At 55.9% G+C, this 27,993-nt stretch overlaps 3 protein-coding genes across 12 annotated transcripts; all 3 read right to left on the bottom strand.

Moving 5' to 3' along the window:
- Nucleotides 1-1,470: 1,470 nt before the first annotated feature.
- IFI35 (interferon induced protein 35) lies at nucleotides 1,471-8,560 on the bottom strand. 8 transcript variants are annotated; one of them, XM_039516418.1, is made up of 10 exons: nucleotides 8,534-8,560; nucleotides 7,500-7,546; nucleotides 6,839-6,934; nucleotides 6,389-6,547; nucleotides 5,612-5,725; nucleotides 4,940-5,084; nucleotides 4,494-4,615; nucleotides 3,525-3,714; nucleotides 3,097-3,203; nucleotides 1,471-1,784 (listed from the first exon to the last, which is right to left on the bottom strand). In XM_039516418.1, the coding sequence occupies exons 2-10, from the start codon at nucleotides 7,530-7,532 to the stop codon at nucleotides 1,593-1,595; spliced, it is 1,158 nt and encodes a 385-aa protein (XP_039372352.1). In that variant the 5' UTR covers nucleotides 7,533-7,546; nucleotides 8,534-8,560; the 3' UTR covers nucleotides 1,471-1,592. The 8 variants fall into 8 exon arrangements, with proteins under 8 accessions (XP_039372352.1, XP_039372355.1, XP_039372350.1 ...); XM_039516421.1 differs by having other exon boundaries at nucleotides 7,515-7,546; nucleotides 8,534-8,556; XM_039516416.1 differs by lacking the exon at nucleotides 8,534-8,560 and adding an exon at nucleotides 8,314-8,374.
- Nucleotides 8,561-9,681: 1,121 nt separating this feature from the next.
- RPL27 (ribosomal protein L27) lies at nucleotides 9,682-14,914 on the bottom strand. Its single transcript, XM_039516450.1, has 5 exons — nucleotides 14,759-14,914; nucleotides 13,909-13,991; nucleotides 12,356-12,525; nucleotides 11,425-11,535; nucleotides 9,682-9,771 (listed from the first exon to the last, which is right to left on the bottom strand). Exons 2-5 carry the CDS (start codon nucleotides 13,987-13,989, stop codon nucleotides 9,723-9,725), a joined length of 411 nt encoding a protein of 136 aa, XP_039372384.1. The 5' UTR covers nucleotides 13,990-13,991; nucleotides 14,759-14,914; the 3' UTR covers nucleotides 9,682-9,722.
- An 813-nt stretch (nucleotides 14,915-15,727) lies between these two features.
- RUNDC1 (RUN domain containing 1) lies at nucleotides 15,728-24,075 on the bottom strand. 3 transcript variants are annotated; one of them, XM_039516403.1, is made up of 5 exons: nucleotides 23,846-24,075; nucleotides 20,924-21,082; nucleotides 20,434-20,632; nucleotides 19,979-20,092; nucleotides 15,728-19,033 (listed from the first exon to the last, which is right to left on the bottom strand). In XM_039516403.1, the coding sequence occupies exons 2-5, from the start codon at nucleotides 21,020-21,022 to the stop codon at nucleotides 18,168-18,170; spliced, it is 1,278 nt and encodes a 425-aa protein (XP_039372337.1). In that variant the 5' UTR covers nucleotides 21,023-21,082; nucleotides 23,846-24,075; the 3' UTR covers nucleotides 15,728-18,167. The 3 variants fall into 3 exon arrangements, with proteins under 3 accessions (XP_039372337.1, XP_039372335.1, XP_039372336.1); XM_039516401.1 differs by lacking the exon at nucleotides 23,846-24,075 and adding an exon at nucleotides 21,171-21,447; XM_039516402.1 differs by lacking the exons at nucleotides 20,924-21,082; nucleotides 23,846-24,075 and adding an exon at nucleotides 20,714-20,917.
- Nucleotides 24,076-27,993: the final 3,918 nt, after the last annotated feature.

Genomic DNA, 27,993 nt, shown 5'->3' with positions numbered 1-27,993 from the left:
CACTGAAGAAGTAATGGGGTCATCTGAGGTAACAGGTCCAGACCCAGGGCAGGGAATGGGGTCCGTCTCCCATAGCACCTTATGCCACCACCTCTAGACCCCCCCCCCCCGGTCAACTAGAGCACCCTCCCGGCCTCTGAACGCCTCCTACAGCCCCCCCCCCCATGCCCTCTGGGTGTGTGACCGTCTCCCATAGCACCTAACACCACCACCCCTAGACCCACCCACCCCCGGGTTATCTAGAGCCCCCCCCCCCCGCCTCTGAACACCCCCGCCCTTTGGTGTGTGTGTCCCCATAGCACCTAACGCCACCACCCCTAGACACCCTCCCGGTCAGCTAGAGCCCCCGCCTCTGAATGCCCCCAGCGCCCTCGTGGGCATTCCCCAGCACCTAACGCCACCACCTCTAGAGCCCCCACCTCTGACCGCCCCCAGCCCCCCCAGGATCCCCATAGCCCATCACCACCTCCAGCCTCACCCCGTCCGCCTCCCCACAGCGCCGCACCCCCTAGCCCTCTGCCCCCATTCCCGCCTCCACACCCCTATGGCCCCATCCCCACCTTAGGGCCAGCTATCGCCCACACACACACACACTCCTCTATCTCGTCCCTAAATATCAGGGGCCGTGTTAGTCTGTAGCCGCAAACACAATGAGGCATCCGATGCCACCTTATAGACTAACAGGTTCAGTTGGGCATAAGCCTTCGTGGGTGAAGAGGCAGCTGAAGACGTGGGGGTTTTTTACCCACGAAAGCTTGTGCCCAAATAAAGCTGTTAGTCTTTAAGGTGCCACTGGACTCTTCGTCGGTTTTGCCCTAAACTAGGGTGACCAGATGTCGACTTTTTAGAGGGACAGTCCTGCTTTTGGGGTCTTTTTCTTATATAGGCTCCTTTTACCCCCACCCCCATCCCAACTTTTCACATTTGCTGTCTGGTCACCCTACCCTAAACACACCCACTGCCCCCCCCCCATAGCATCTGCCACACTGCACTGATGCCCCCATCCTACCCACAGGCCCCTATACCCCCCAATGCCACCCACACGGCCATCCAGGCATGACAAGCTGGGCCCAATGAGCTTTTAACACCGACGGGGCCGCAGGCAGCACCCCCCCCCATCCCAGGCCCTTGCTTGGGCATCCTGGCACGGCCGCACAGCTCATGCTCGCAGGTTCCAAACTCACTTAACCCTACACCCAGCGGGCCCCACACCCTGCTGGAAAGAGACGCCCAAGAGGGGTCTAAAGGCAATTGGGTGTGGTGGGCAGAGACCCACTGCTCATTTCACTCCATTTCATGCCTGAGTCCACCATGCCGGGTGCCATCGCCAGCCAGGGCTTCGTGGCGAGCCACACAGGCCTGCCCGCTGTGCTGACGCTCGGAAATGGGGTTCTCACCTTCCTGCTCGTGCCCAGCCCCACAAGACCATAGAGCCACACTCGGCCCTGAGAACATGGGCAAGGACCGCGAGCAGCTCCCCAAAGACTTTAATGCCAATCAGAGCCTGATTAATCTACACGGAGCACGTGGGCTCAGGCCCAGTCCCTGGGTGCCGACTGTCTCGTGTTCGGGTTAATGTCCACGGAGGAGCTTCAGTCCGTGTCCTCCTCAAACACAGCAAGTCCCTGCCCCCCCACTGGCACATATCCCAGGGCATCCACCTCGCCCCCGCCTCGGCTGGGCTTCTGGAAGTGAATCTCCAGGGCGTCCCTCATGGACTCCTCATCCAAGATGTCCGGGATCCCCGACAGGAGCACGGTCTTGGCACAGACGGACGGACGGACCTAGGAGGAGAAAGCAGAGACGTGACCCTGCAGAGCGCGCTGCCTCCTGCTGGCACAGCCCGGTGTTGGCTGAGCTACGGGGAGAGCAGCCAGGGGAGAAGAGGGTCCGCTGCTGGGGATCTCAATTGATGGAATTAACCACCACAGGGACCCCCCTGCCCCCCCCCAGGAGTCAGAGCAGAGTGTGACACATGCCCTGGGCACAAAGGCACAAACCCGGCCTGCTGCTCGCCAGGCAAGCTCCAGCGCCTGCTTAGCTCTGCACGGAGCCTCCTGCAGCAGCTGCCGCCGGCTTCCCTAGGGGCAGGGTCCCTGCAGAGCGGCTAGTCTGACCCAGCAGCAGGGAGCGCGGGGAATGCAGAGCAGGGGTTCCCCAGCTGTGACTCAGCCGCTCCCCAATGTTGTTCTTATCTGTATTTCCACGGGGCTGGGAGCCCAGGCATGGGCCAGGCCCCACTGTGCTCTGTGCTGTACAGACCCAGACCAGAGACAGCCCCTGCCCCACGGAGCTGTCTGCCCCTGTCCCGCTCATGCTCTTGGCCACCAACCCTTTCAGCTGCCTTGTGCCTTCAGACTCCAGGGCGAGCGAGCGCTGGAGCATGCGGGGGGGGGGGGGGCGGGGGCTGCACACAGGCTTGTGCACAGTGCACATGGGGGGGACAATGGGCACTGGGCTCACGCCCAGGGTGGGAGTGGTGCTAGGGTCAGGAGTGGTGGTGTCAGCATGTGCTGGGACTTGTGCAGAGGGGAGGGGTGTTAGAATCAGTGCACACTGGGGGGGGAGGGCACGGTCAGTGTGCACTGGCGCTGGTGCGGAGGGGAGGGGTATCAGGATCAGTGCACGCCGGGGGGGTGTGGTCAGTGCACAATGGGGTCGTCTGAGGGGAGGGGGGTCAGGCTCAGTGAACGCTGGGGTCGTGTGAGGGGAGGGGGGTCAGGCTCAGTGAACGCTGGGGTCGTGCGAGGGGAGGGGGGTCAGGCTCAGTGAACGCTGGGGTCGTGTGAGGGGAGGGGGGTCAGGCTCAGTGCACACTGGGGTTGTGTGAGGAGGGTCAGTGCACGCTGGGGCTCGTACAGGGGGTGCAGTCAATGTATGCTGAGGCTTGGGGTGCCAGTGTATGCTGGGGCTGGAGGGGAGGGGTATCAGGATCAGTGCCCGCAGGGGGGGTGCGGTCAGTGCACACGGGGGTCGTGTGAGGGGTATCAGGATCAGTGCACGCTAGGGGGGTGCGGTCAGTGCACGCTGGGGCTCGCACGTGGCCGGGGATGGCACCAGAGCACGCTGGGAGCGCACAGGGCTTGCAACCCCTACCTGAAGGTCTGTGATCTGTCCACTCATGTAGGGCGTCACTTTGAGTTCGTACGTCCGCTTGCCAATGGGGACTTGGATGCGTCCTTTCTTCATTAGCTGCTCCGCCACTGCCGAGCGAAGAGAGACGCCCTGAGCTCCTGCTCCCACCCGCAGGCTGAGCCTTTCCCCAGTGCCAGGGGGGCGAAAGTGGCCGCTGAGGCTCCAGCACTGGCGCCTGCAGCATCACCCCAGGAATCCTGCGCCAAGCGCAACGAGCCCAGTGCAGCCTCTGGGAACCGGGAGCCCCCCCCCGTCTCCCCCACTCCAGCCCCCCTCACGGCGCACTCGGGCTACGCACAGAGGGACGTCAGTGCTGCAGGGAGCTGTCCCCTCCCTGGAATGAGAGCTCAGGGCCCCCCACCCCGGCTCTCAGCGTCTCCCCCACCTACCTCCATCTTGCGCAAAGGTCAGCACCACGTGCCCAGAATCACTCAGCAGCTCCCGCTGCTCCACCTCACCGCCCCCGTTCTTCGCCTTGCTGAAGAACAGCTCCAGCTTATCCAGCAGCTGCTCCTCCGAGAGATCCAGGCGGGGGAGGCTGGACAGCAGGATGCACCTGTCACTCAGCTTCAGCTCAATCTGCGGGGCAGGCACCAGGCCGTCATGGCTCCAGCCTGGAGAGAGGGGGCCGGGGCTGCCGGGACATGGCAGGGGGCAGGCACAGGGAGCTTCATGCCCCTGGCGCCAATGGGGGGAGCTTTGTGCTGGGACGGAGCACAGCCCGGCTACCGTGAGAACAGGCAGCGGCAGGGCACACGGCCCTGCAGGATGTGGGGAGGCCGCCCGCCCCTGCCGGGCACAGCCCAGCCCCCCGGCGTGCGAGAGGCTCCCCGCCCCTGCCGGGCACAGCCCAGCCCCCCGGCGTGCGAGAGGCTCCCCGCCCCTGCCGGGCACAGCCCAGCCCCCCGGCGTGCGAGGGTCCCTGCCGGGCACAGCCCAGCCCCGGCGTGCGAGGCTCCCGCCCCTGCGGGCACAGCCCAGCCCCGGCGTGCGAGGCTCCCGCCCCTGCCAGGCACAACCCAGCCCCCCAGCGTGCGAGAGGCTCCCCGCCCCTGCCGGGCACAGCCCAGCCCCCCGGCGTGCGAGAGGCTCCCCGCCCCTGCCGGGCACAGCCCAGCCCCCCGGCGTGCGAGAGGCTCCCCGCCCCTGCCAGGCACAACCCAGCCCCCCAGCGTGCGAGAGGCTCCCCGCCCCTGCCGGGCACAGCCCAGCCCCCCGGCGTGCGAGAGGCTCCCCGCCCCTGCCGGGCACAACCCAGCCCCCCAGCGTGCGAGAGGCTCCCCGCCCCTGCCGGGCACAGCCCAGCCCCCCGGCGTGCGAGAGGCTGCGGCACAGACTCCCTGGCAGCTGAGCCTCACCTCCAGGGCTGAGGGCAGCAGCAGCTCCACCGGCTCTGCCTGCACTCGCACCCGGCCCTCGCACCCTGCACTCTCGTCCAGCTTCACCTCGTGCTGCTTCATCTCTAGGATCCTCTGGGCAACTGCAAAGAGGGAGAAACCAGTCAGGCCTGGGGAGCGCCAGGCAGGCGGCTCTGGGGCGGGCTGGGCCAGGGCCAGGGCCAAGCCTGGCAGGGAATCCCCCCCAGGAGCACGTGAGGCTCTGCAGCGCGGTGGTGGGAGAGTCTGGCGAAGCAAAGGGCAGCAGCACAACGGGCCCTTGGCGAGGGGAATGCTGGGGCCTCACCTCTGAGGGAGGGACCCCAAGCAGGTGCCAGGCTGCGCGTCTTAGCCAGCGTGTGTGGAGCTGGGCATCCCCCCAGCTAGGCGCTGACCAGAGGCAGGCTGGCCTGCAGCAACACACCTACCCTCTGGCTCCTCGAAGGTGAGGAGGGCAGAGCCCCCAGGTAGTGCCCGCTGGATCCGAGGGGCGACCACCAGTGCGTTCACGTCCTCGGCCTCCGTCACGTGTCCCTTAAACAGCATCTTTCTGTCCGGCAGGGAGGGCGGCGCCTGGGGAACGCAGCGTGAGGGAGTGCTGTGCCCAGGGACGGGAGGGAGGAGACGGCTGGGGCCCATCCCCACCAGCCCCCACCTGAGAGCCTGCAGCTCAGCTCCCCACACGGTGTCGCTCCGAGGGTAAAGCCTGGGAAGCTGCCGCCAGAGCACCCCTGGGCAGGGCCCCGTCTGAGCTCCCAACCTAAGCCGGGGCGGTATCGGGGCGGGAGCCCTGCAAGGGGACAACCAGCCACAGCACACTGGGGATTTCTGAAGGGCGCTTTCCCCCCGAGGCAGCGCCGAGCCCAGTGCCGGGGGCGCTGTGCTGCAGGAGGCATTTTCCCAGCCGAGATGTCTCCCCTCACAAGAGCCACTCCCGGGCTGGTGCACCCTCCCCTGCGAGCAGCAGAACGGGAGTGGAGCTCACTCACCGCAACCTGCCCCACAGACCCGCCTGATCAGCCCCCAGCAGGCCCAGGGGCCCCCCAGTGACAATCACCAGATGTGCGGGGGGCTGGAGGCCCTGCTGAGAACTTCCTCACCTTAGCTTGCTCCTCCCAGGCCACTCTCCTCTCCTCCAGCTCCTCCAGCTCCTTTTCCAGCTTCTGCTTTTCCTGAAGCAACTTGTCCCTTTCCGCCTTTGCCAGACAAAGCTCCTTCAGGAAGGAAGGAAGGAAAAGCTAAATCAGAGATGAGGGCAGAGCAGCTCTGCCACTGGACCCCCCATGATTCCAGCCCTGCCCGTCCCTCACCCAGCTCTGCTATTCCCCCACACCCACCCGCAGCCCCCTGCGACCCCAGCCCTGCCCGTCCCCCACCCCCGCTTGCAGCCCCTGCGACCCCAGCCCTGCCCGTCCTCCACCCCCTGCGACCCCAGCCCTGCCCGTCCCCCACCCCTGCCCCCCAGCCCTGCCGTCTCCCACCCCGCTCGCAGCCCCTGCGACCCCAGCCCTGCCCGTCCCCCACCCCCCCTTGCAGCCCCAGCGACCCCAGCCCTGCCCGTCTCCCACCCCCGCTCGCAGCCCCTGCGACCCCAGCCCTACCCATCCCCCACCCCCACTCGCAGCCCCTGCAACCACAGCCCTGCCCGTCCCCCACCCAGCTGCTACAGCCCCTGCAACCCCAGCCCTGCCCGTCCCCCACCCAGCTGCTACAGCCCTGCCCGTCCCCCATCCCCGCTACCCCAGCCCTGGGACTTCGCTGAGCAGAGGTGGCCAGTTGTGCCAGACTGTGCTGTGGTTCTGTGATCTGTTCACTAGACTCAGACTAAATGCATCCTGGGAGGGTGGGGTGCAAAGGGCCTGTCCCTAGGAACCAGCCTGGGAGGAGGGCTCCAGCTCCCTGCTCAGAGACGTCTCTTTCTCCAGTTTCCCACGGAGGAGTTCGGCTTCTCTCTGGAATCCTTGTGTCTTCCGCTCAGCGGCTTCCTTCGCCATCCCCAGCTCTAGCCGGTCTTGTTCCAGCGCCTGGCAGCGCTCCTGGGAGAGGCACCGAAGGGAAGGTCAGGCTCTCCTGGGCTGCTCTGCAGAGGCTACCCCGTCCCCACTGCCACTTCAACCCCACAGAATCCCAGTCTGTCCCGTGCGGGTGGGCAACGGGGCGTAGCTCCACCCCAGGCGCTATCGGCCCAGAATCGTCGGGGTCTGGGCCTCCGTGAACCACACACTGCGGCGGGAACGAGTAGGCGCATTCTGAGCCCCTGCCCCATCCCGCCATCGACGCACGTGGAAAGCAGCTGCTCAACCTGCAGTGCCTGGGCAGGGACCCACCTTGCACTTCTCAATCTCCTGCTGCAGGCGTTCGGGTGTCATCTCGGGGGGGCTGTTCTCCAGTGGGAGCTCATCAGGCAGACGGACAAAGGAATCCTGCAAGCCAGGAGAGGGGAGTGACCCCAGAGCCCACACGCTGTATCACGGGGCAGCCCGGGCCATGGGCTATGCCAGTCACTATCTGCACGTGAGCTCTCTAGCTCCGCCAGCACAGGGGTCCGAATTCAATGTGGGCGGAGCCAGAGGGAGGGGGGAGCCAGAATCCGCATGGGGGTGGGGAAGGAACTTTCCGGCTGGACTTTGCCCTGCGTGGTCTCCAGCTCCCTGCACTCAGGGCTCGTCTAGACTCAAAGCGCTGCAGCTGGGCTGCCGTAGCACGTCCGTGGAGACGCTGCCCACGCGGACGGGAGGGGTAATGCACCTTGGAGAGGCGGCCGGTCGATGGGAGAGCGCTGTCTACACCAGGGGTTAGGTCGGGTGAGCTGCGTCACTCGGAGGGGTGGATTTTTCACACCCCTGAGCGATGGAGTTATACGACCCTAATTTCCTAGTGAAGACCAGGCCTCAACCAACCAACCTCCTGGCACTCCCCCGGGGAAATGTTATTCTCAGGTTAATTTCCACTTTGGCTTTCAAAAGCCCAGGACAGGGACTGACTCGCCTGGTGCCCAGTTACCTCTTCTGAATCTGTCATTGTGTCGCCCACACCTGGGGAGAGAAAGCACCAAAGTGTCAGAATCTGGCACCAAAATCACCCCCACCCCGGTTTCTCCCCCAGCAGCATCCTGCTGAGCATCGGCTCTACAGTGATATGGGCGCGTCACGCAGGGAGATCCGAGCATACACTGATCTCCTGGCCCTGGGCCTTCCGGACTGGCCAATCACTGCAGCGTGGAGCGTTTCTCCAGGTTCAGGGGGGTGACAGATGAGCGCTCACCCCATGGTCCCCACAGGTCACTCTGATCTGACTGTGCCCCCCGTCAGGACTGGCCCTGCCCTTCACCTGCAGGTGCCCAGAAACCCCGGGGAGCGGCAGGAGACAGTCTAAAGGGAGGATTGGCTCCCAAATGTCAGGCTGGGACCAGTTCCTGGGTGGGGGGCAAATGGGCCCTGCCCCCAGGACTGCAACACCCCAGGGTGGGAGGGAATCCCTGGAATGGAGCACAAAGGGGCTCCCCTGGTCACCCCAGACAGGGACTTGGGGAGGCAGCGACCTGGGGCACCCGGGCTGGAAACAATGAGGGAGGGGCTCTGCCAGACCCTAGGGAAGGGGCACAGAGCCCCCCTGGGCGACCCTGTAAAAAGGGGTGGGTGCACCACACAACCCCCTCACACCCAGGGCTGTGGCTAGACCAAGGAGCAGACCCCCCCAACACCCTAGGGGACCCAGGGCATGCAATCCCCCCCCTCCCAGCACCCCCGGGGCTCGGAGCAGGGCGCGCCCCCATGCGGAATTTGCAGCCCCTCTCACCGACCCAGGCTCCTGCAGCGGCGCCGGCGCTTCCTGCCCGACTCCGGCCCCTCTTTCACTTTCGTTTCCCGGCCGCCCCGTGCCCCGCCCAGCCCCAGAGACCCGCCTGCGAGCAGCCCAGCCCCGCAGCCTCGGCCAGAGGCAGAGCCCGGCTCCCCTGGCGGCCCTAGCCCGGCGCCTTCCCCAGGGCAAGGAGACCCCCCCGGCCCCAGCAGGGAGCGCACCGGGGCCTGTCTGCACGGGAACACGGCACTGACTCCGCAGCAAACGCGTCCACACGAGGGCAAAGCTGGGATTTAACCAGGGCCACCCCCCTCCCCCGTGCAAACAAGGCTCAGGAGTGATGGACACCCCTGGGAGGTCATTTCGGTCTTGGGGCCGGACGCTGCCCTCAGCAAGGAGCAGGGTAACTGCCGCAGCAGACTCTGCTGCATGGTGTCAGTTAGCCAGCACCTGGGTGCAGGCCCTTACTGACCCAGTGCCCTCAGTCACCCTTACACCTCGAGGGGGGAGCATTTAAAGAAACTGGGACAAGGCAAAGCTTTGTGATTCAGGGAGTGAGGAGAACGCGTCTCGCTGAAACAATCATCCCTTCCCAGCAGTGGGGTCCTGCAAGGGCTGAACATCCCAGTCTAACCTCATGCAGGGTATAGTGAGCCTGAGTCGCCGTGGGGGGAGACCAAAGGCTTATTTGTCTCTAACTCCTCAGTTTCTGATCTTCACTTTCCCAAAGGCACCTCGAATAAGCCATGAGCCAGGTGCTCATGAAACCTTTTTGATGAAGCAAGGGAACAATTTCTGCACAATAAAATCTCTAAATTACCTCTACTTGCTGCTGAGCTCACCCCACCTTCATTTAGCTTCTACTCCCAAAGGTCAATGAGGCAGGTGGACACTATTTGAGTCAGACAAAGTTGCCACTTGCCCCATAAAGGCCAATACTTAGCAAAGGCAATTGGAAAAAATGACACCCCCCACCCCCACTGAATGCATCTGTCCCATTTCTTAGCCCAAGAACCAAAGCCAGCTGGAATAGCAGGAGCCCGAATCATTTCCCTCCCCATGAGTGACCTTAATTGACATTCAGAGCATTGTAGACTACCCAGCCTCCATTGCTGGAAAGGAGGAGCAGCTTTGTCATCTGCTCTCAACATTGTGTGGGGAAGGCATCAGATACAGAGAACTCTTAGGGCAGTTCTCCAAAGCCATCTCAGTTAGTATTTAATTCCATTTAACGCTCCATGAATCCGTTCCTGGCTGGCGTGGACTGTAATTACCCCTGCAAGTCATCTAACCGAAGCACAGAGCAAGTGATGTTTACACTGCAAAGCCACATGCTTCGCACCAGGGAACATTTTACAGGGCAACAAAATGTTTTTAATACACATTTATTGATGCAGCCATGTCACACGTTTAGAATCGCAGCTTCTGGAAGAACCACTTATTCTTGCCAGTCTTGTATCTGAAAGAAAGACACAATCCACACATTAGGGAACGCCTGGCAGCAGTGTCCCGAACGAGCCTCAGCCCAAGCTTCAGGCCTGCTGAAGCTCACATCTGCCCAGCCTGAGCTGGGCTCTGGAGCAGCCAACACCTCCCTCCCCCAATCCTTCAGGGAGGAAACTCATGTGGGACTCGTCACCCTCATCTGCTTGGGTTAAACCCACTAGTGAGAATCTGTTCCTGTGGCACGTCAGCCTGGCCACACAGGCCCCATAACGGAGAGCCCAGCCGGAGAGCACCATGCAAGCAGTGAGTTCAGCTCCTCGGGAAGAGGGAGCCGCCTCACTGCTGTGCAGGACTCCTATGGCCACATCAGCAGCACTACAGGAAGCTGGGGCGAGCCTCCTAGTAGGCCTGACAGGCCTTTGGAAGGAGGAAAGCAAAGGCAAAATGACACCCCTCCCCCCCCCGCACCAAATCCTGGGCCAGTGCCTCACCCAGAGGGGAACAACCCAGAATGTAAAACTGCATCTGCCCGGACAGAACTAGCTTCTCTGGCTGTTGGGTTAAGCGAACACGGAGATTTGTGACCCAAACCCAGTTAAAGGAGGCCTACGATTTCCTCTTTAACCCTTTATAGTCAGCAAGACGACAGGGGACAAGGGCAGAAACTCTCGGCAGTTGCAGGACTAACAATTCCCACTAGGTATCTTCACAACTTCAAAGTCAACATGACACCTGCACAGCCCCAAGCCAGAGGTGAGCCAGAACGGCTACAGCAGCACAAGCCTGTTGCTAGCACAGGAGCCAAGGCAGTGAGGATGGCTGTAGAAGCCAATCCTCCCTCTGCAGGCAGGCCAAGGAAAAGATGCTGGCTTCTCTTGAGGGGGATGCTCGTCATAATTCCTTCCTTTGAAGGGCAGGCTCTGAAATAGGCCACTGAGAAGGCAAATCAATCAGCCTTAACGCTGGACACACTGGAGTCATGTACCCAGGGACGGGGATCCAGTGACATGCACTTAACAGGTAACTAAGGAACAGGATGTCAGAGACCAAAATTAGGAAACTGCCTCTTCAAGGCCCTAGCTGCTCCTACTCCTACCCTCCCCCCGCCCCAGGTTGCTCCCTGCAGTATGTTGACAGGTGCTTGTGCAAGTGCAGTATTAAATCTTGTTAACACAACACATTGCTCTGCAAGAATCCCGCCCCCACCACTAGAATGCAACCTCCTTGGGGGTGGAAGAGTGCACACTGAAGGACAGGAAGTGGAAAACTAAACATATCCAGCTGAAAAGGTAGGAGAACTCTACATGAAGGAGGGAAGTATGTAAATATTAATTTAGGATGAGGCCTGGCATTAATTTACAGTCAATGCAAAGGATCTTAACATCCTCAAGCAGCCAGACCCTCAGTTACTGTCACTGCAGGGCCAGCACAGCCCCGTTCAGGAGCATGCTAGGACATCAGTGCTATATGAACCTGGTGTTTCTTGGGGTTTCCCAGCCAACAGCTCAGGCTGGACACATGTCACTTGAGAACGAGAACAAGCTAGGGGACTGGGTTGCAGGTTTCAGTGACTCAGAAACTAAAGTATAAACAGATTCCTACAGTTCAATAAAGGAGTGAAAAATGTAACAAGCAGCTGGAGGAGGGAGACAAGTTTCCAACTCACCTTTCCTCAAATTTCACCTTGGCTTCGCGCCTTGCCTTGCGTTTCAGTGCAGGGTCCCTGAACACATCTTTATTGACAACGGTCTTGTCCAGAGGAATATCCACAGAATACCTGAGAGAGAGGGAACAGCAGACTTTGAAACATCCCAAAGATGGGCTACACCCACATGCCAGGATGCTAGATAGCTAGCCTGAGTCTGGCTAGACAGTGCACTTCTCCTGCCAGCCCACAGGATGGTGGCAGTAAAAACACACCTAAAAAACAGACTCAGGTCAGCACCCTTAATGACCCAGGAGTCCTCAAGCACTCTGAGCCAGCAGGTAGTGAGAGGTGCCAAGCAGCCTTGCTTTGCCCTCACCATGCACTCAGCAGCACACAACAGAAGTGGGGAAGGGAAGGTCAGTGACAGTATCATGAAATGCTGGGTCTGCTACAATCCCCAATACTCAGCTCTTTCTATTACACTGTCCATCAGTAGATCTCAAAGTCCCTTACCAAGGAGATCCATATCGTTATTACAAATCCTCTTCAGAGCTTACAGGGGAAAGGCTGTGTTTCCAGCCAAAGAAAAACGAATGAAAGGCCTAAATAATGGCCAATGCCACAAGAGATGCATTTGTGAACAATAGAATTTGTCCGGCCTCTCCCACAGCGAGAGTGCCAGCCTGAATCCCGATGATAAAGGAATGGGGAAGATCATGAATGTCCCACCCCAACTTCTGAATCCTCCAATATAATCATCACTGGCCACCCAAGTCAGCATCCTGCAAACTGATTCATTGAGCTGCATAAGGACATAACTGAGGAAATCTCAGAGAAGCAGGTTTCTAGGCTTTACCAAAGAGAAAATCTGCTTTTGCCATGTTGAAGGAAACTAAAAGTAGTTTACTAGTTCTATTAGCAGCACTTCAGTGAGCCCGAGCCTGCTCACCTGGTGGGCATTAGATGGTTGTAGTTATAAACCTTCACAAAAGATTTGATCTTGGACCTCTTCGCTATCTTCTTTTTTCCCATTGCAGCAGTTACCTTCCGTGGGTACCGATCGATACCAGCCACCAGAGCGTGGCTATACGGTCTGTCTGAGGTGCCATCATCAATGTTCTGAAACACACAGAAGACCTATCAGCAATGCACAGAAACCTGGATTCTGGGAGGTCACCACAGATTCTTCTACCTTTTGAACAGAAAAACTGCTATAGCCTAATGAGTTTAAGGCACTGGAGAGACAGCCAAATGGCAGGGTGCACAGAACCCAAAAGAAAATCCTCTGCTATGGGAGCAGATCTAAAGCCCGTATGCCACAAAAAGCAGCACTAAGGGAAGCCCCCAGAATGCTCACGCTGTATTCCATGGGATTTTTAGAGGCGTCTCTTCTGCAGGTGTGCAACTCCCATGAACAACAACAGGATATAAGCAACAACCTCAAACTATCTAGCTCTAGGAGTTAATGTTTCTAGGCACCTCCGTTCTCAGCCCAACAAGCAGCATATAGATGACAGGTTTCCAGATGCTCCTAGGTAACACAGAGAAAGCAGATGTCTAATTACCTTACATGCTTATCCAGCCCTTGTCACTGTAAGATCTGAGTGTCTCACAATCGTTAATGTATTTATCCTCACAATCCCCGTGAAGTAGCAGTGCTATTATACCCATTTACAGGTGAGAAACGGAGGCACAGAGGTTATCCCTGCATGGCTCCTGGTGGGTTGGATTCCCAGCACCAGCAGACAGACGATTGCCAGCTCTGCTCAAGCGAGTGCACTGAAGGTAACAGTGTGGACATAGCTGCATAGGCTGCAGCTCAGGCGGCTAACATGAGCCTGTTTATCCCTGCTGGGAATCACACCACCAGCTGCACCCAGAGGGATTAAGTGACTTGCCCAACGTCCAAAAGCAAGTGTGCGACACAGCAGCAAATCGGCCCTGGGTCTCCCAAATCCTAGATTAGTGCCTAACCACTAGACAATGCTTCACATCCTGGCGCAGCACGAATGTCTGTGCACTGGCTTCTCTGTGACCCACTCAGCAAACGTTAAGTAACCCTCACAAATCTCACTGAGCACACACAGCCACTAAGGCCCACAGAGGTTGATTTAAACCTCACAGGGATTAAGTGACCCACGAAGTGATTAGAACCCATAAATCCCCAATCTCATGTTCGGAACAGGGCCTCTTGCTAGAACGTGATGTCACAGACATCTGTGAGAGTGGTGAGAGCCTATGGCTCTAAGGGTGACCCATGGTTACATGTCACCAAAGGGATGGGAGCAAATAATTCGTGAGCCCCCAGATCTGTAGGTGGTACCTTCCCTTACCCATCCCAGGCGAAGCCCACCACGCTGGCCAGCCCTCTGCTTTTCAACCGCACCCAGAGAGGTGGCGGCAGTGGGCTGCCGCCACCCCTAACGCAACTCCCTGGTTCTTGCAGGCAGGGCACTCGCGGCTTCTGGCCGAGGGTGAAGCCCCCCCCAAGAGGAGATTTACCTTCACAATGACGGCTTTCCGCCCCGAGTAGCGCCCAGCCAGCACGAGCACCACCTTCCCGGGCTTCATGAACTTCCCCATCTCTGCCAGGAGCAAACAGGCGTTAGGAGCCAGGCGGCAGCCCAGGAACCCCACGATGGGCCCGGCCTGCCCCAGTGCCCGAGGGACCGCCAGCATCCCCCCCCCGGGGCTCCTCTGGGGCCCGGCCTACCCCACTGCCCGAGGGACCGCCAGCATCCTGCCCCGCGCGGAGCGCCTCCGGGGCCCCGCCCCGCCCCCCACGGGCCTGGCCTGCCCCAGTGCCCGAGGGACCGCCAGCATCCCCCCCCCGGGGCTCCTCTGGGGCCCGGCCCCTCCACCCACGGGCCCGGCCTGCCCCAGTGCCCGAGGGACCGCCAGCATCCTGCCCCGCTCGGAGCTCCTCTGGGGCCCAGCCCCTCCACCCACGGGCCTGGCCTGCCCCAGTGCCCGAGGGACCGCCAGCATCCTGCCCCCCTCCCCCCCCCGGGGCTCCTCTGGGGCCCGGCCCCCCTGCCCACGATGGGCCCGGCCTGCCCCAGTGCCCGAGGGACCGCCAGCATCCTGCCCCCCCCGGGGCTCCTCTGGGGCCCGGCCCCTCCACCCACGGGCCTGGCCTGCCCCACTGCTCGAGAGACCGCCAGCATCCTACCCCCCCCCCCGGCCCGCCGCTGGGGCCCGGCCCCAGACCCGCACCGGGAACCTGCCCCGGGGGTCCCGAGCCCGGCCCCGGCCGGAACATCCCCCGCCCCAGGCACCCCCACGCCCGCCCCGCCGGGCCCTCCACCCCGCGGATGGCGGCCGATGCCATCCCGCCCCCCCCAGCACTCACCGAGGCTCCGGCTCCGATGGCGCCCAAACCGGAAAAGGAAGCCGCTACCGCTTCGCCGACCTTTCACCCCGCGATTCCGGTCACCTGACTTCCGCTTCCTCCCGCCCAGGGCCACGGCGCACGCGCGGGGTGAGGGCGGGTTAGAGGGGCGGAGGAGGCCCCAGGTCCCCTCCCTTGGCGGCCGCTGGCCGGGGCGGGCCTGGCCCTAGGAGCGCGGGAGCTCAGCGCTCCTCCCCAGAGCGGCCCTGCTCTCCCAGCGGCGGGGAGCGTGCGCGGTGCAGGTGATACAGCGCCGAGCACGGCGCGGCCTGGCTCCCTGTACGGCCCCGCACCCCCCCGTACACATTTCAGTGAGTTTAAAGGGATGCGCGGTGCTACACAGCTACCCCCGGCCCTTGGCCACTGGTTGGAGCCTTACACGCAAAATCTCCTTCTTTTTGAGGGCATTTATCTCCCCCCTGCAGTCGTGTAAACCACCACCATTACCGGGAACCCAACCAGGGACCCTGACAGCCCAACATTGCACATGCAGCGCCCTGCCCCCCACCTACACAAAATGGAAAAGTAGTATTTTCCCCACTCCATGTTTTTTCCATTTGTCAGTGGAGGCATTATTCCAGACAGCCATGCACATTTTAAAATTGACAATCCTTTCAAATCCAGCCCTGAAGGCCAAGGTAGCCTCTTCCTTGCCAGCCACAGAGCATATGTGAAATGGGTGCACTTGATCGTCCAGAAGTTTTGGTTTTTCCTATTAAGACATCATCTGACCCTTGTGGTGCCCATTTGTGTCCTTGTTGACTCCAGTTTTTAGTTCCCAACCTATTCTGTTCTGTTCCTAAATATGGTGCAGCATACAAGCTATAAAGGTAAGGACTGTAAGTATGAACTGAAGATTCAAAGTCTAGAAGGAATGAGAGGGTGCATTAACAGTTTATCTATTAATGTACAAATAGATAATACAACATACACAAACCACCATGACTTTTATTATCAGTAATAGATATTGTACTCTCCACAACACAAATACATTCATCCTATTGCACATACGCAAAGACCTAAAATCAGAACAAAATCAACATCAGAAATAAAGCAGATATCTGAACAACTAGGGTACAACACTTCTCCAGCATAGCACTGTAAATAACAAAAGGGAGTTAAGAATTAGAAAAACCCAAAGACAAGATGCTTTATGGAACCATTTAGGGCTCCAGAAAAACCTTTCCAGCAATCAGACACTTCAACTGTCAACTTATTTGTAACTGCCATAAATTTGACAAAAACATGCAGATTTCAGACAAAAAATAGCCAAACCAGAATGGGGAATGTTCCATGGAAATTATTCTTGAATTAAATCTTGCCTCTCCAGCTAATCTTAATGTGGTTGGTCATTAGTAATTCTATAATTTGCTGTCCAGGAAGACAAGTTTACCTGAATAAATCAGCTTGGCCTTTTTCACCCTTAGACAAGCCTCTGAAAATACATAAACAGTTTCATATCTGAAGGGTACAACGTGAAAAGAGTTTCCACATATGTAAGTGTCACTGCTGCTGGTTTTAATTATATTTCAGTAAACTATTTCTGCATTAAAAACGTGTGGAGGAATGTGTTACTAACCACTAAGTCTTAATCAAAGAAACTAACACCCTCCTTACAGTGTTCTATACATTTCACTCTGCTCCAAATACACAAACAATTTTAGGAATACAGTTAAGGGGTGGGGGAGAGACAGATTCTGGTCTCTCTGAAGTTAGTGGCATTTTGTCATTGACTTCAATGAGAGCAGATGGGCCCCAGTGCTCGATGGCCAAAATCTGTGCTGTCAGTCTATGAAATTCTACATGTTTTCCCAAAGAATAGCTTCAATGCTTTTTAGACAGAAATAAGATGAAACCAACAACCCTGCTGCACCAAACTGTGCGTGCAACTGAGGGGAACTGGCAGTAAGGAAACGTTCCTTTTCAAGCTTCAAAGGGAGCTACTATGAACAGTGGGAAACTGGGAACAAAAAGACCCAACCATGACAGACCCATTTCTAGCTACTAAATGTACAATTGGAGTGGTCACTCCCAACCCATCCCCCATGTGCCTGAGACTGGGATGTTGCTGTTTTGCCAGGAAGCAGAAGGGAAACCTGGCACTACCTGTTTCCAATATAAATCCACTACCTGCCACTCAGGGCATCACTGATGCCCGTACAAAGGAGACCACACTCTCCTCAGCTCTATTCCACTCAAACCCTCAGTTCTCTTTTGATGCAAGAAGTGATTTTTCTCATGCAGCCTAAATGCCATGTGGATTACTACTTGAACAGCGCTGACTGATTTGACTGCAGACCTACCTGTCACCAGTGCAGGAAGCTTTGCCCTCAGAGCAGCAGAAAATGCTCAATTACACAATAATCAAATACACTCGATGTAGAAAGTTGCTGGCCAAGAGATACTGACCACAGAAGTGCTTTTAAGAATTACATTGGGAATATTAGACATCTGTAACTACTGCAATGTATTTTCTACAAGGAGCCATATGAGCAACTGTTCTTGCAGCACAGGGGCTAATAATTAACTCAAGTTAAACACAATAACTAGAAAAGGGAATATTTGTTTGCAGTTGTGAAACCAATGCATCTGCAATAAAACCCTGACCTGATAGTGTTCAGGGCTTTGACCAAAGCTCCAAGAGGGAGCTGAGATTCTTACACAGTGCTCAATCCAGTCACCTGTCACCACATAGTCCAAAGAATGTGTCAATGTCTGGATCTCTGTGGCCACTAATCCTGCAAGATACAAACCAATAGGCACCAGAGCAGAAATTGTTCCCAGGCCTCCTGTACATTCAAAATCTACATAAGCGTGGGGGAGGGGATGTCTGACTCCACCACTGGGCATGTTACATCAAGCCTAAGCAGCAGAAGTAAGATACATCTGTCAAAAAGCCTCACACAGCCCTGTGTGAAACAGCAAACTGCCACAAGTGACATCTTTTAGACTAAAAATTCTGGGGGCTGAGCATGCAGCCACAGCATAGGAACCGCTTCCACTGAACTCCACAGGAGCTGCTCTGATGCATTGGCTGTAAAATTAGGCCCTTTTTATTGCATTTCAGACAGTGGTTCACGCCTAATGCATGTGACAGAGGCAAGGCACCAACAGATGGGGTGCAGCAGCTCTGTTGTTAGCTGCATTAGCATAGGCCTGGGTGAGGTAGCGCACAACCCAAACATCTGCAGCATTTCCTCACAGGCAGTCTTGTAAGGGAGGTTTCCAGTGCCAAGACACTACATTGCTACCCTAATAGCCACAATCAGCTTCAAAGGGGACAAGTTTGGTCATAAACAATGCTCCTCCTCTAAGCTAGTAAGTTAACACATTCCTTCTGGGGAAAGGGGGCTGATCTGGAAAAGACCCATCAAAAAGCATCTCTGATGTTTTTCAGCTGCCGGACAGCCAGGTCAACAGGAAGGTTGAACTTTAAGTTGCTCAGGCGGCTGAGAATGTTGAGTGCACTCTCAAAGCCTGCGTTAGCCATGTAGCTCCAGGGCTGATAGTGAGACTGTATCAGAGCCCCAGATTTGCAGATCAGATTCACCCAGGAGACCAGACGCTGTTCATTTAATGCCATGCACACCAGGGCTTTCAGTTCAGAGTCTGCACTGCGCTTGAATGGATCATGCTCTGTGAGGACAGTGTGAATAGCCGTCAATAGGCTCTGCTTGGGGGTAACAGTGATGCCCCCCGTCACAGGAAGGGCAAAAGACTGGGAGAGCTTGCGCGCGGGGGACTCCACGAAGGCGCGGCCGTTCTTGGTGTTGTAATACTTCACAAAGAGTTCCCAGGGGTGCATGGTCTGTGGCGACGAGGTAAATGCAGGAATCAGGCATGCAATGGGTGCCAACACCAAGCTCATCCCTTGAGAAGAGGCATAGAGCCCATGAGCCATCAGGTCTCGTATAGCAATGGTCAGCTCCTTCCGCACAGCCAGAGTCAGCTCATCTCTCGCTCCTAAGGAGACATCCTGCATGCTGGAGTAGCTGAGCACATGATCCTGGTGCTGGTGCTTCAGTGCCAGCTGCCTCACTTGGTCTACAGACAGTTCCAGTTTCTTAATTAAGGGAGAATAGTCCCTACTGGCCTGGTCCTTCTGCCAGAGGGTGCGGGGGATCTGACCAGTAGCACAGCCAAACTGACTGACAGCGAATATCTGCAGCACAGCAAGCATGCGACGCATAAGGTGCAGGCCTGTTTCTCGCATCTTTCTGGCATCCTCTGGGTTCACTGGTTGGTTAGGGAAAAGGAGAAATGCTGTCATTAGAGAATCAGAGTTATCTCTGCTTGTTCCTATATACAGGGAGCTCATCAGCCACTCTACTAGGGGATGCTTTTGCTCTGGTGCTGCTGGCTGGGTGATTCATGCTGCTTTGCTCAAGAGAGAGTGGCAGCTTCTCAGCACTCATGCAAACTACAAAATTGGGCATCAGATATTCATGTGTCCCATTCTCAAACTGCCTTATCCACCTTAAATCACGTGGCAGCAAATGAATCCTATGATGGATGCTATTTTAGCAGGCACAAGTGACCAAAACAGAATTTCAAGATTTCTAGTGAGGGGAGAGGGTGTTCCAGACAGAAGGATAATTACAGGGTGCCAGAAGCTTTTGTGGAAGGAAGTTGCTGATGTGCAAGGAACTAGTTGTCTCAGGGAATAAACTGGCCTGCTCAGTCCAGAACCTGGGACCAAATCAAGTTCTTAAGTGGGTGGTCTCATGGTAATCTATAAGGAACAACAGATCCACCAGCCAGTGATTTCTGCTGATGAAGAGTCCAGGATGAGAACAGCTGGAGTGGTGCAGGTCAAGACTGAGCTGCTTTGGTAAAGGTACAGCATGTCAGGAAAGACTGCACAGTACCTTGTTTGCATTATGTCTGATGCTAGATAATTATCAGAAGCCCCTCATATTTGTGAGCTCCAAGTTAAAGAGCAATCAGTGTTGGTGCACATTCACTGTACAATCACACTGGCCAACAGGGAAAGGTAAGAGTTCAAACGTGAGGTTTCTGGCTTATTGTCTGGATCAATGAAAGGGTAAGGGAAATCACCACTAGCAGGGGAAAAGTAACGCTGAATTTAGGAAGTGATGGGACACCAGTTCCTGCAGGTTGGATGCCAGCTGGCCAACAAAAGGAGAAGCAGCAAGAGCTAAACCCGTGTAAATTGCCCACCTCTGTTATTCCTAGGAGGCAGCCTGGCATTTGGTTTGTAGGGGCCACTTCCATGCTTTCTGCCTGAACATTCACAATGTCCATCCTCCACCTGGCCGGGACTTCCAACTTCATCTAGAATGAGAAATCCACAATGACAACAGTTCGTTATTTTGCATCCCTACATCAGCTGGAAGAATTAGGGTACAACATCACAGACTGTAAGTCAGTATTGCCTCATATTCCTCTACACATGGGTGACCATCCTGCCTCTCAGCATCACACCTATCAGTGTCCCAGGTTCTCCACACACTATCACATCACCACAGAGAGGTCTGTGCTACTCTATGCCCAAATTCTGCCCCACTGAGGTCTGCATCCTTCCTCTCACTAATTCAAGCCATGCTATACCCAAGATGCCCCTGCTGCACCAATGAGCAGCTCTCCTGACTGTCTAAGCGAAACCCAGCACTGACCCTGAATGAAGCTGATGAACATCTCCAGGTCCCGTATTTGCGTCTTCAGCTGTTCCACCAGCTGCTCCTTCACCCTTGCAGGATTGACAATCTGGGCAACAGCCACATCCACCTGCTGCCGCAGCTCCTCGGGGGACAGCGATGCAATATCCTCATTCAGGTTCATATCCAGCTTCTTTATTAACTCCTCTATAATTACCTGCAGAACATTACACATAATGAGTGGCATGATCTCATGTGGCCCTCCCACCTGCGGAGCCAGAATGCTGCTTTCACTTACCCACTAGTTATATTGGGGTGAAGCCAGTCCAGACTTTATTATATCCACTAACAGTAAACTGTAGTAGTCCCTATGGATTATATTCATGGATGCAGACTTATGATGTTGTATTACAGCTGCCTGAATCAGCACTGGCCACATGCTAGTGTTCTGAGAAAGGCACTAGCTGGTGTTAAGAAAGGGCACTGGCAGAGGATCCATAGGCCTTACCCGCTGTCTTTCCATGACCATGGACTGGGGCAGTGAATCATAGCTGCCCTCTTGGTAAGCGAAGGTCTCCAAGTCATCTAGCTGTGTTTTGAGCTGCATGATTAGCGCTCGCTGCTTCTCCTTCCGGGCCTCGATTCGCTCCTGATTCTCCTGCTCACCCTGAAACGAGTTTATTGGAAAAGAAATTGAACACTCCACTCATAGCCCTGAAGATAGGATTGTTACACAGGGACGTTTGGAAGTTCACCTTACAGCCCATGCCCTCTGTGCGACCTCACTTGCAGGCTTTCAATGAGACGAAATTCCAACCCAGTCACCACTATACAAAAGAAGCACTTGCACCCCCTACTCTAGTCTCACTAGTTAGAAACCTCAGCAAGTAGAGAACTTTGTTGTAAGCAGCCAGATGATGATCATGTCTCATAGCAACTTCTGGAGTTCTTACACATCTCAGAGTGAAGCGGCAACCTGACGCAATGCCCTACATAGCAGAGAAGAGTCACGGCTCTGTGCACTTATATACGTCCCGGTTGGGGTGACGGGCATGAATGAATGAATTGTACAAAATCCTTCTTTAGCTCTCTCATGGTAAGTGCTGGGCTCCAAAAAGACAAGAGGTCTGGGCATTGCTTTTGGATACAGCTGCATTAGGTGTTCATGTGCTTTGCCAACCACAGAAGGCTACCCCAGTTTCAGCCCCCAGATCTTTCCTATAACATATTACAATCACAAACTGCATGGCACTTTATCTTGGTATAACCTGAAGGGGATTTCAGGAACAGGTTTTCTGGATAATGCACTCAAATTGTACATAAGTGAAACAAATGCAACCCATTATTTCTCAATCAAAAGGTAGATTTATATTGACAGAGGCACTTACCAAGGCCTTCAGGTATTAAGCATGGGAATAAAAAGCAGAAATATTCAATTGCATTCTAAATTAGATTTGGGCTTGGTTTTTTCCCCCCCAAATAAAGTAGCTGAAATTTTATTTATTTAAATAAAACCTCATTATCTCACAGACATTTGGGATCCTTCTGAATTACACACAAAGCCAATTAAGTATCAAGACCACAAACCCCATCTCTGCTCCTGCATGAAAATCAAGGGTAATAAATGTCCCAAGCAAATGTCAGAACTGCCCTGACTTCAATCTAGACTTTGCAAGCAGTACTAATGCCTACAGGCAGAATGAGAGAGACCAAGAGAGTTCAGCCAAGAGCCAGAATTCATTCTGCTCACTGTCCTCACCACTGCTGGCACAAGGTTAAACTGGAGCATTTGAAAACTGCAGATGGACAGGAAATTGCCACTGGACATAGGCTTGGTGTATGAGACTGGAGTGGGGCTGAAAGCCTTGTAACAGTATCTTATTTAAAACTGATTAATTGCAAAGTAGCAGACTGACCAACGAGGGTACAGATGAAGCTTCTTTGCTTCTGTGAGTAGCTCGAAGTCCCTGCCCTGCTGTTTTTGGTGATGTAATAGCTGCTAAGCAGGTTTTAGTAACATTAAAAAATAAAGGAAATGGCAATCATCCAGATTTCCCATGTGCAATAAGGCAGCAACATTCCCAATTAACCTCCCTGTCCCTCTCCCCCTCTTCTCCAGTGTGAGCTGGCCCCTTGCACAGGGCTTCCTCATGAGCTGGTAGCAGGGGCCTTGGCTAGACCCAGCACCCTAATGCAGCCCCAGGCATAATTTGCTATGACACGCCTTGTTCATTGTGCTTGAGGAAAAGGTGGAGAGGGGTGGGGAACTGTAAATACAATTTATCTGTACAGATGTAAGATCAAATGAGGAAGGTCAACTTCCGCTATTCTGATGTTAGTGGAAAGAGAACTAATGCAGGAGGCTAATATGCAGCTTACAGTCAGGTATTAATACTGTGTAGAAACCAAACATTATCAGCGATCTAAGTGCAGTATCACTTCAGCTTCCCTCACATGGCTATTGCTGGACACACTTGTACCTTCTCATTTTAACTGGGCATTTCATGGCTGAGGTTCCAATGTGAACTTTCATATTAAGCAACTGTCCAGACTGTGAAACCACCAAGTTGAAGAAAACTGTGTAGCTGAGTCTAACTATGGTTGTGCCTAAGTTAAACAACTCTTTAGCCCAAGGACAGATCAGTCCAGAGCATGGGCATTAACAGTCTAGCCCCATGTACACAGGTTAGATTAAACCATTTTATTAAGTCAGTTCTGGATTTTGTGTCTTTTGACCTTGAATCAGTTCCTTGTTCAGAAAATCATGTACTGCAAGCAGTGCCATTCCACTTCTGTAGGGTGTGACAATGGTGTACCTAGCATCCGTGACTCATGAGAATAACACGCTCAATAAAGCAGAGAGTGAAAGATGGAAGCACTAGGCAGCATGACAGAAAACAGTGATTCTGAATTTTACTGAATTCTCCCCTGTATCTTTCTCCTCTGAGAAGGGCCATCGGTATCACTCCTTCTGAGGGGATCTGTGCTACGAAGGCACAGCTACAGCTATGCCCCTGTAGCGTAGAGAACAAGTGCGTGTGTCTGCAGTAAATCCTCCCCCCGGAGAGGCAGGCGCTGTTCTAATCTAAGGGAACAGTCACCCGCAGGTACATCTGTCTGAACATCTGTTCCGAGAGAAATGGCGAAGGCCTAACTGAGGAAGGTTAGGGGACAGAGCCATTTCGGGCCACTTTATGCACTGGGTTGGTGTTGTGTGCGCAGCCAGTCGGACACCCCCCACCCCGCGCCGTTTGTGGGGGTGTCACACACCGGCAGGGGAGGGAAACGCCTTTAAGAACCACACGGAAGCCTGGTTGCAAACTGGGGGGGGGGCGCTGAACTCCTGCTCGGCCCCGGCCCAGCTGAGCCCCCCCCGGCTCCAGCGAGCCCCTGGGCCGACTCCCGCCCCAGCCCGCCCGGCCGCACTCACCGGGGCCTCCCCGAGCCCGTCCCCAGCGCGGCCGGGCAGCCGCGGAAGGCGAAGTCCTCGAGCTCGCGCAGGAGCCGCTGCTGCTCGGCGGGCCCGGCCCGCGCCACCTGGCGGAGCCGGAACTGCACCTGGGCGAAGTGCGAGACCAGCGCCAGCAGGGCCCCGTGCAGGCGGCGGCGCTCGGCGCGGCGCCGCGGCAGCGAGCGGGGCGAGCCCCGGCGAGCCCGGCCCCGAGCCCGGCCCTCGGCCGCCTCCGCCACCGCCCCACCGGGGCCCAGCGCTCCCGGGGCCCAGCGCCCCGCCCTCCGCCTCCATGGCCCGGCGCCGCCGCCGCTAGCGGGGCCGCTCCGCAGCCTCGGCCGCCGCCGCCATCTTCCCGGAAGCGCCGCCGGTCCCCCCAGGGGGCGGGGCTAAGCAACGCCGCTTCCGGAAACGGGGCGGCGCTCGGAACATTTTAAAATGGGCGGGGTCTGTGCGTATCTGGGCGGGGCTTGTGGTGTGGGCGGGGCTTCCCCAAATTACTGCTGGAACAACTCTGTAGGTCAAATGTACTCCTGGCCCCGCCCCCTTCCCCTGGGCCAATCCCCTGTGCGCCCCCCAGCCCACCCCGTCCCCCCCCAGGGCCCATCCCCACCCTCCCACTTGCCCGGTTGCTAAGGGAGTGGGGAGACTGGCTGCTATTCAAATCGTGCTGCCTGATGAGTTTCACCCCAGAGGTAGCTGCAGTTCTGTGCCACAGAAGTGGGTCCTCCTGCTTTGGTTTGTAAAGTCCTTTGAGATTAACGATGTTCTTAATTATACTAGAGGGTCAGACACAGGCTGAGCCCATTGCACAGATCAGGGGCTCCATTCATTCTGCTCCACAAGCTCCATGTGTCTATGTCCCAGACCCCTTTATTGCAGGGACTCCTTGCAAGCCCCACCATATTACCTCCCCTTGCCAGGGTCTCTGTGTCCCTCCATTCCCCCCTCTGTCATATGCCAGGAGCTCTGTGTCCCCCAACCATGTCCCCCTAGCCTACACCACCATCCCCTATGCCTGGGGCTCTTTGTGCCCTTGATTCTGCCCTCTGCCCCTCTTCACCCCTCACCTAGTTTCCCCATTCTACCCAGGGGCAGCTCTAGGAATTTGGCCGCCCCAAGCAGGGCGGCACGCCGTGGGGGGCGCTCTGCCGGTCGCCGGTCCCGCGGCTCCGGGGGACCTCTTGCAGATGTGCCTGCGGAGGGTCCGCTGGTCCTGCGGCTCCATGACTGTGGAAGGTCCGCCGGAGCCGCCTGCCGCCCTCCCGGCAAAATGCCGCCCCAAGCACGCGCTTGGCACGCTGGGGTCTGGAGACGGCCCTGATTCTACCCCTCCCTTGTACCCTTCCCATCAGGCCAGGGGCTTTGTTGGCTCCCTCCTTCTCTCCCATCCGGGGCGGCTCTATGTTTTTTGCCGCCCCAAGCAGGGCAGGCAGGCTGCCTTCAGTGGCTTGCCTGCAGGAGGTCCGCTGAAGCCACAGGACCAGCAGACCCTCCGCAAGCATGCTGCCAAAGGCAGTCTGCCTGCTGCCCTCGCGGCAACTGGCAGAGCGCCCCCCATGGCTTGCCATCCCAGGCACGCGCTTGGCATGCTGGTGCCCAGAGCTGCCCCTGCACGGCAGTCAGGCAGCCTTCGGGGGCGTTTCTGTGGGAGGTCCGCCCTGGTCACGCGGATTCGGCAGCATTTCTGCGGGTGATCTGCCGGTCCCGCCCCTTCGGTGTACCTGCTGCCGAATTGCTGCCGAAGCCACGAGACCGACGGGTACGGCCGAAGGCTGCCTGACCCCCGTCCTCCCTTAGAAGGGCCTGGGGAGCACTGCAAAAGCAGTGTGCTTAGCTTCTAAGTGTGAGACACTCAGGTCACTCTGGAGCATCCTTTCAGGCTCATTAAGGAGGCCAGAGACTGATCACAGTGTGGCTGGCTAATCTCACCCAGTCAACCCTGTGTGGAAGGTTGACGTGCCATAATGTAGACATGTGGAGTTCATGATTAATAAGGAAAGACAGAACATTTGAGACTTGTAACTAACAGTGCCCTGGGCTCTAATTTTCACCCTTCAAACCACAGACTCACCTAACTTCTTGCATGGATTGTGGGTGCTGTGGTCCTGTTGGGATTTCCTGTGCTAAGAAATATAATTGTAGCTGCCTCTAGAGGACACATAACATACTCCACTATGTGCACATCTAATCACATTGCAGAGGGTAACAAAGGTAACTGGTTTCCAAGCTGGTGGAGTTCAAGTGTAGGAAAACAGGGGGTTCCTATAAGGAACAGGGAGCCCCACAAATGCAGTCACTCCACAGAGGTTAGGCTGGGGACATCATGAAATGACAATTGTCCAGCTTGCAGGGATGAAATTTGCTATTGTAACTGGTGTTGTTATGGAGAACAATCAAAATAATTCTTAGTGCTCACATCACAGTTAACAATCAGTAACTAAAGGGTAAAAAGTGGAACCTACAGAATCAAGCCATCAGCAATGACAAATACCCCAGCTGGAGAGTGGAGCACAGACCCTTTTAGTCATCTGTGATTCATTAAAGGAAACTTCCACATAACCATTTTGTTTTCTGTAATAGGCTCGCATGTATCAATGGTAAATCATCTTTTATTTACTTCTGCAGTTGAAATCAGGAGGGTGACAGGACTGTGTGAGACAAATACAATTCCTGCTGCCCGTGAGCCGCTGTGCCTTCATTACAGGTGGCATTCATGAGAACTCCAGGTTAAAGGACTAAAGCAGGACTCAAGCAGAGAGTTTTCACTTTAAAGTTCAGCCTCATTAAGACACAGATCAGCCAGCTGTCTTTTTTAAAATGGCAATGGGAGATTTTGCTGCAAGAGTTTTTCTTGAGTAAAGCTTTATGGGAGCAGCAATCCTGCTCCCCCTGGTCATTTTAATTTATATGGTAATAGATGGGGATGTCCCAGTGGGAGTGCATGTCCCAGGTGATGAAGAGGAAAACCATAATTTACATCTGCAAGTTCGCCCATTTGCATATTGTTCTCAGACGTGTGAGTGTAGAAACACAATGAGAGGATAAATGTTCTAGCCAGAAGGAAGCTGAGTGGTGCATGTTCTGCTTATGAACAGGAGACACATTAGATTGTATAGGGCATTTCTACGGGGCTTTTCATCTCCACCACAACTTACCAACACAACCCTATTCACCCCCACAGTTAGTGAGACAGGCAGACAGGCAGAGAAGTGAAGGTTACATAGCGAGACAGCAGAACAGCCAGAAATGGAACCTCTAGGCAATTTTCTCAAATTTAGCTGCCTAAAATATAGGGCCTAAATCCGTACTGAGGCACCCGAATAAATGGTCTGATTTTCAGAGGTGCTGAGCACCATAGTCCCCCTTGACTCCAGCTTTAGCAGGGCTGGGTCAGAACCACTCAGTTAAAGAGCACACAGACTGACAGCCCAGGCCTGGCTGCTGCTCTGGAGATCAACATGGACAAAGCCAAGTTAGCAGAGGGGCCATATGCAAGGCATGGGAGGGGAGCGGTGTTTTCCCCACAGCCCTTGGTACTAACACCACACATCCTATGTACCTAAAGAGAATTATCAATCCTGTGGGTCCTATCAGGGCCCAGATTCCCCGTATAGGATGCAATAGGTAAGTAGTTTGGGACAGCATAATATTGGGGGCAGCAAACCATCAGTGACCGTTTATCTGGTGACGCTGGGCTGGTAGGGGATGGACACTGGCTAGTCCATCAAGGCAGCACAAACCCTAGTGCCACCTCTGGCCCCCATCCTTGGCATTAGGGCTCAGGCTTGGGGGAACGTAGTCACTACATCCCGAGAGCATCCCTCTCTCCAGCCCAGCATCCTGCGTCTGAGCCGTTAGAGGACACCACTACTCACAAAGCCCCAGAACTGTAATTCCTCTGCCCTCCAGGAGGACATTGGTCTGGAGCTGGACTCTTTCCTCCTGGTCCCTGCACTCTTCTTTATCTGGATCTTGCCTGTTCAGGTGCAGGCTCATGTATCACAACTAGTCAGTCCCTTATGCGCTCAGTTCTCTCTCCAGGGTAAGCGAGCCAGGACCCACATGCTCCAGTCTAAGCCAAGGGGAAAGGGGCTGGCACAAAGCACTGGGGCCACACCAGTGAG

This window comes from Mauremys reevesii, linkage group 27, assembly GCF_016161935.1.
Source record: "Mauremys reevesii isolate NIE-2019 linkage group 27, ASM1616193v1, whole genome shotgun sequence".
Lineage (NCBI taxonomy): Eukaryota > Metazoa > Chordata > Testudines > Geoemydidae > Mauremys > Mauremys reevesii.
This window is presented reverse-complemented; position numbering and strand designations above follow the sequence as displayed.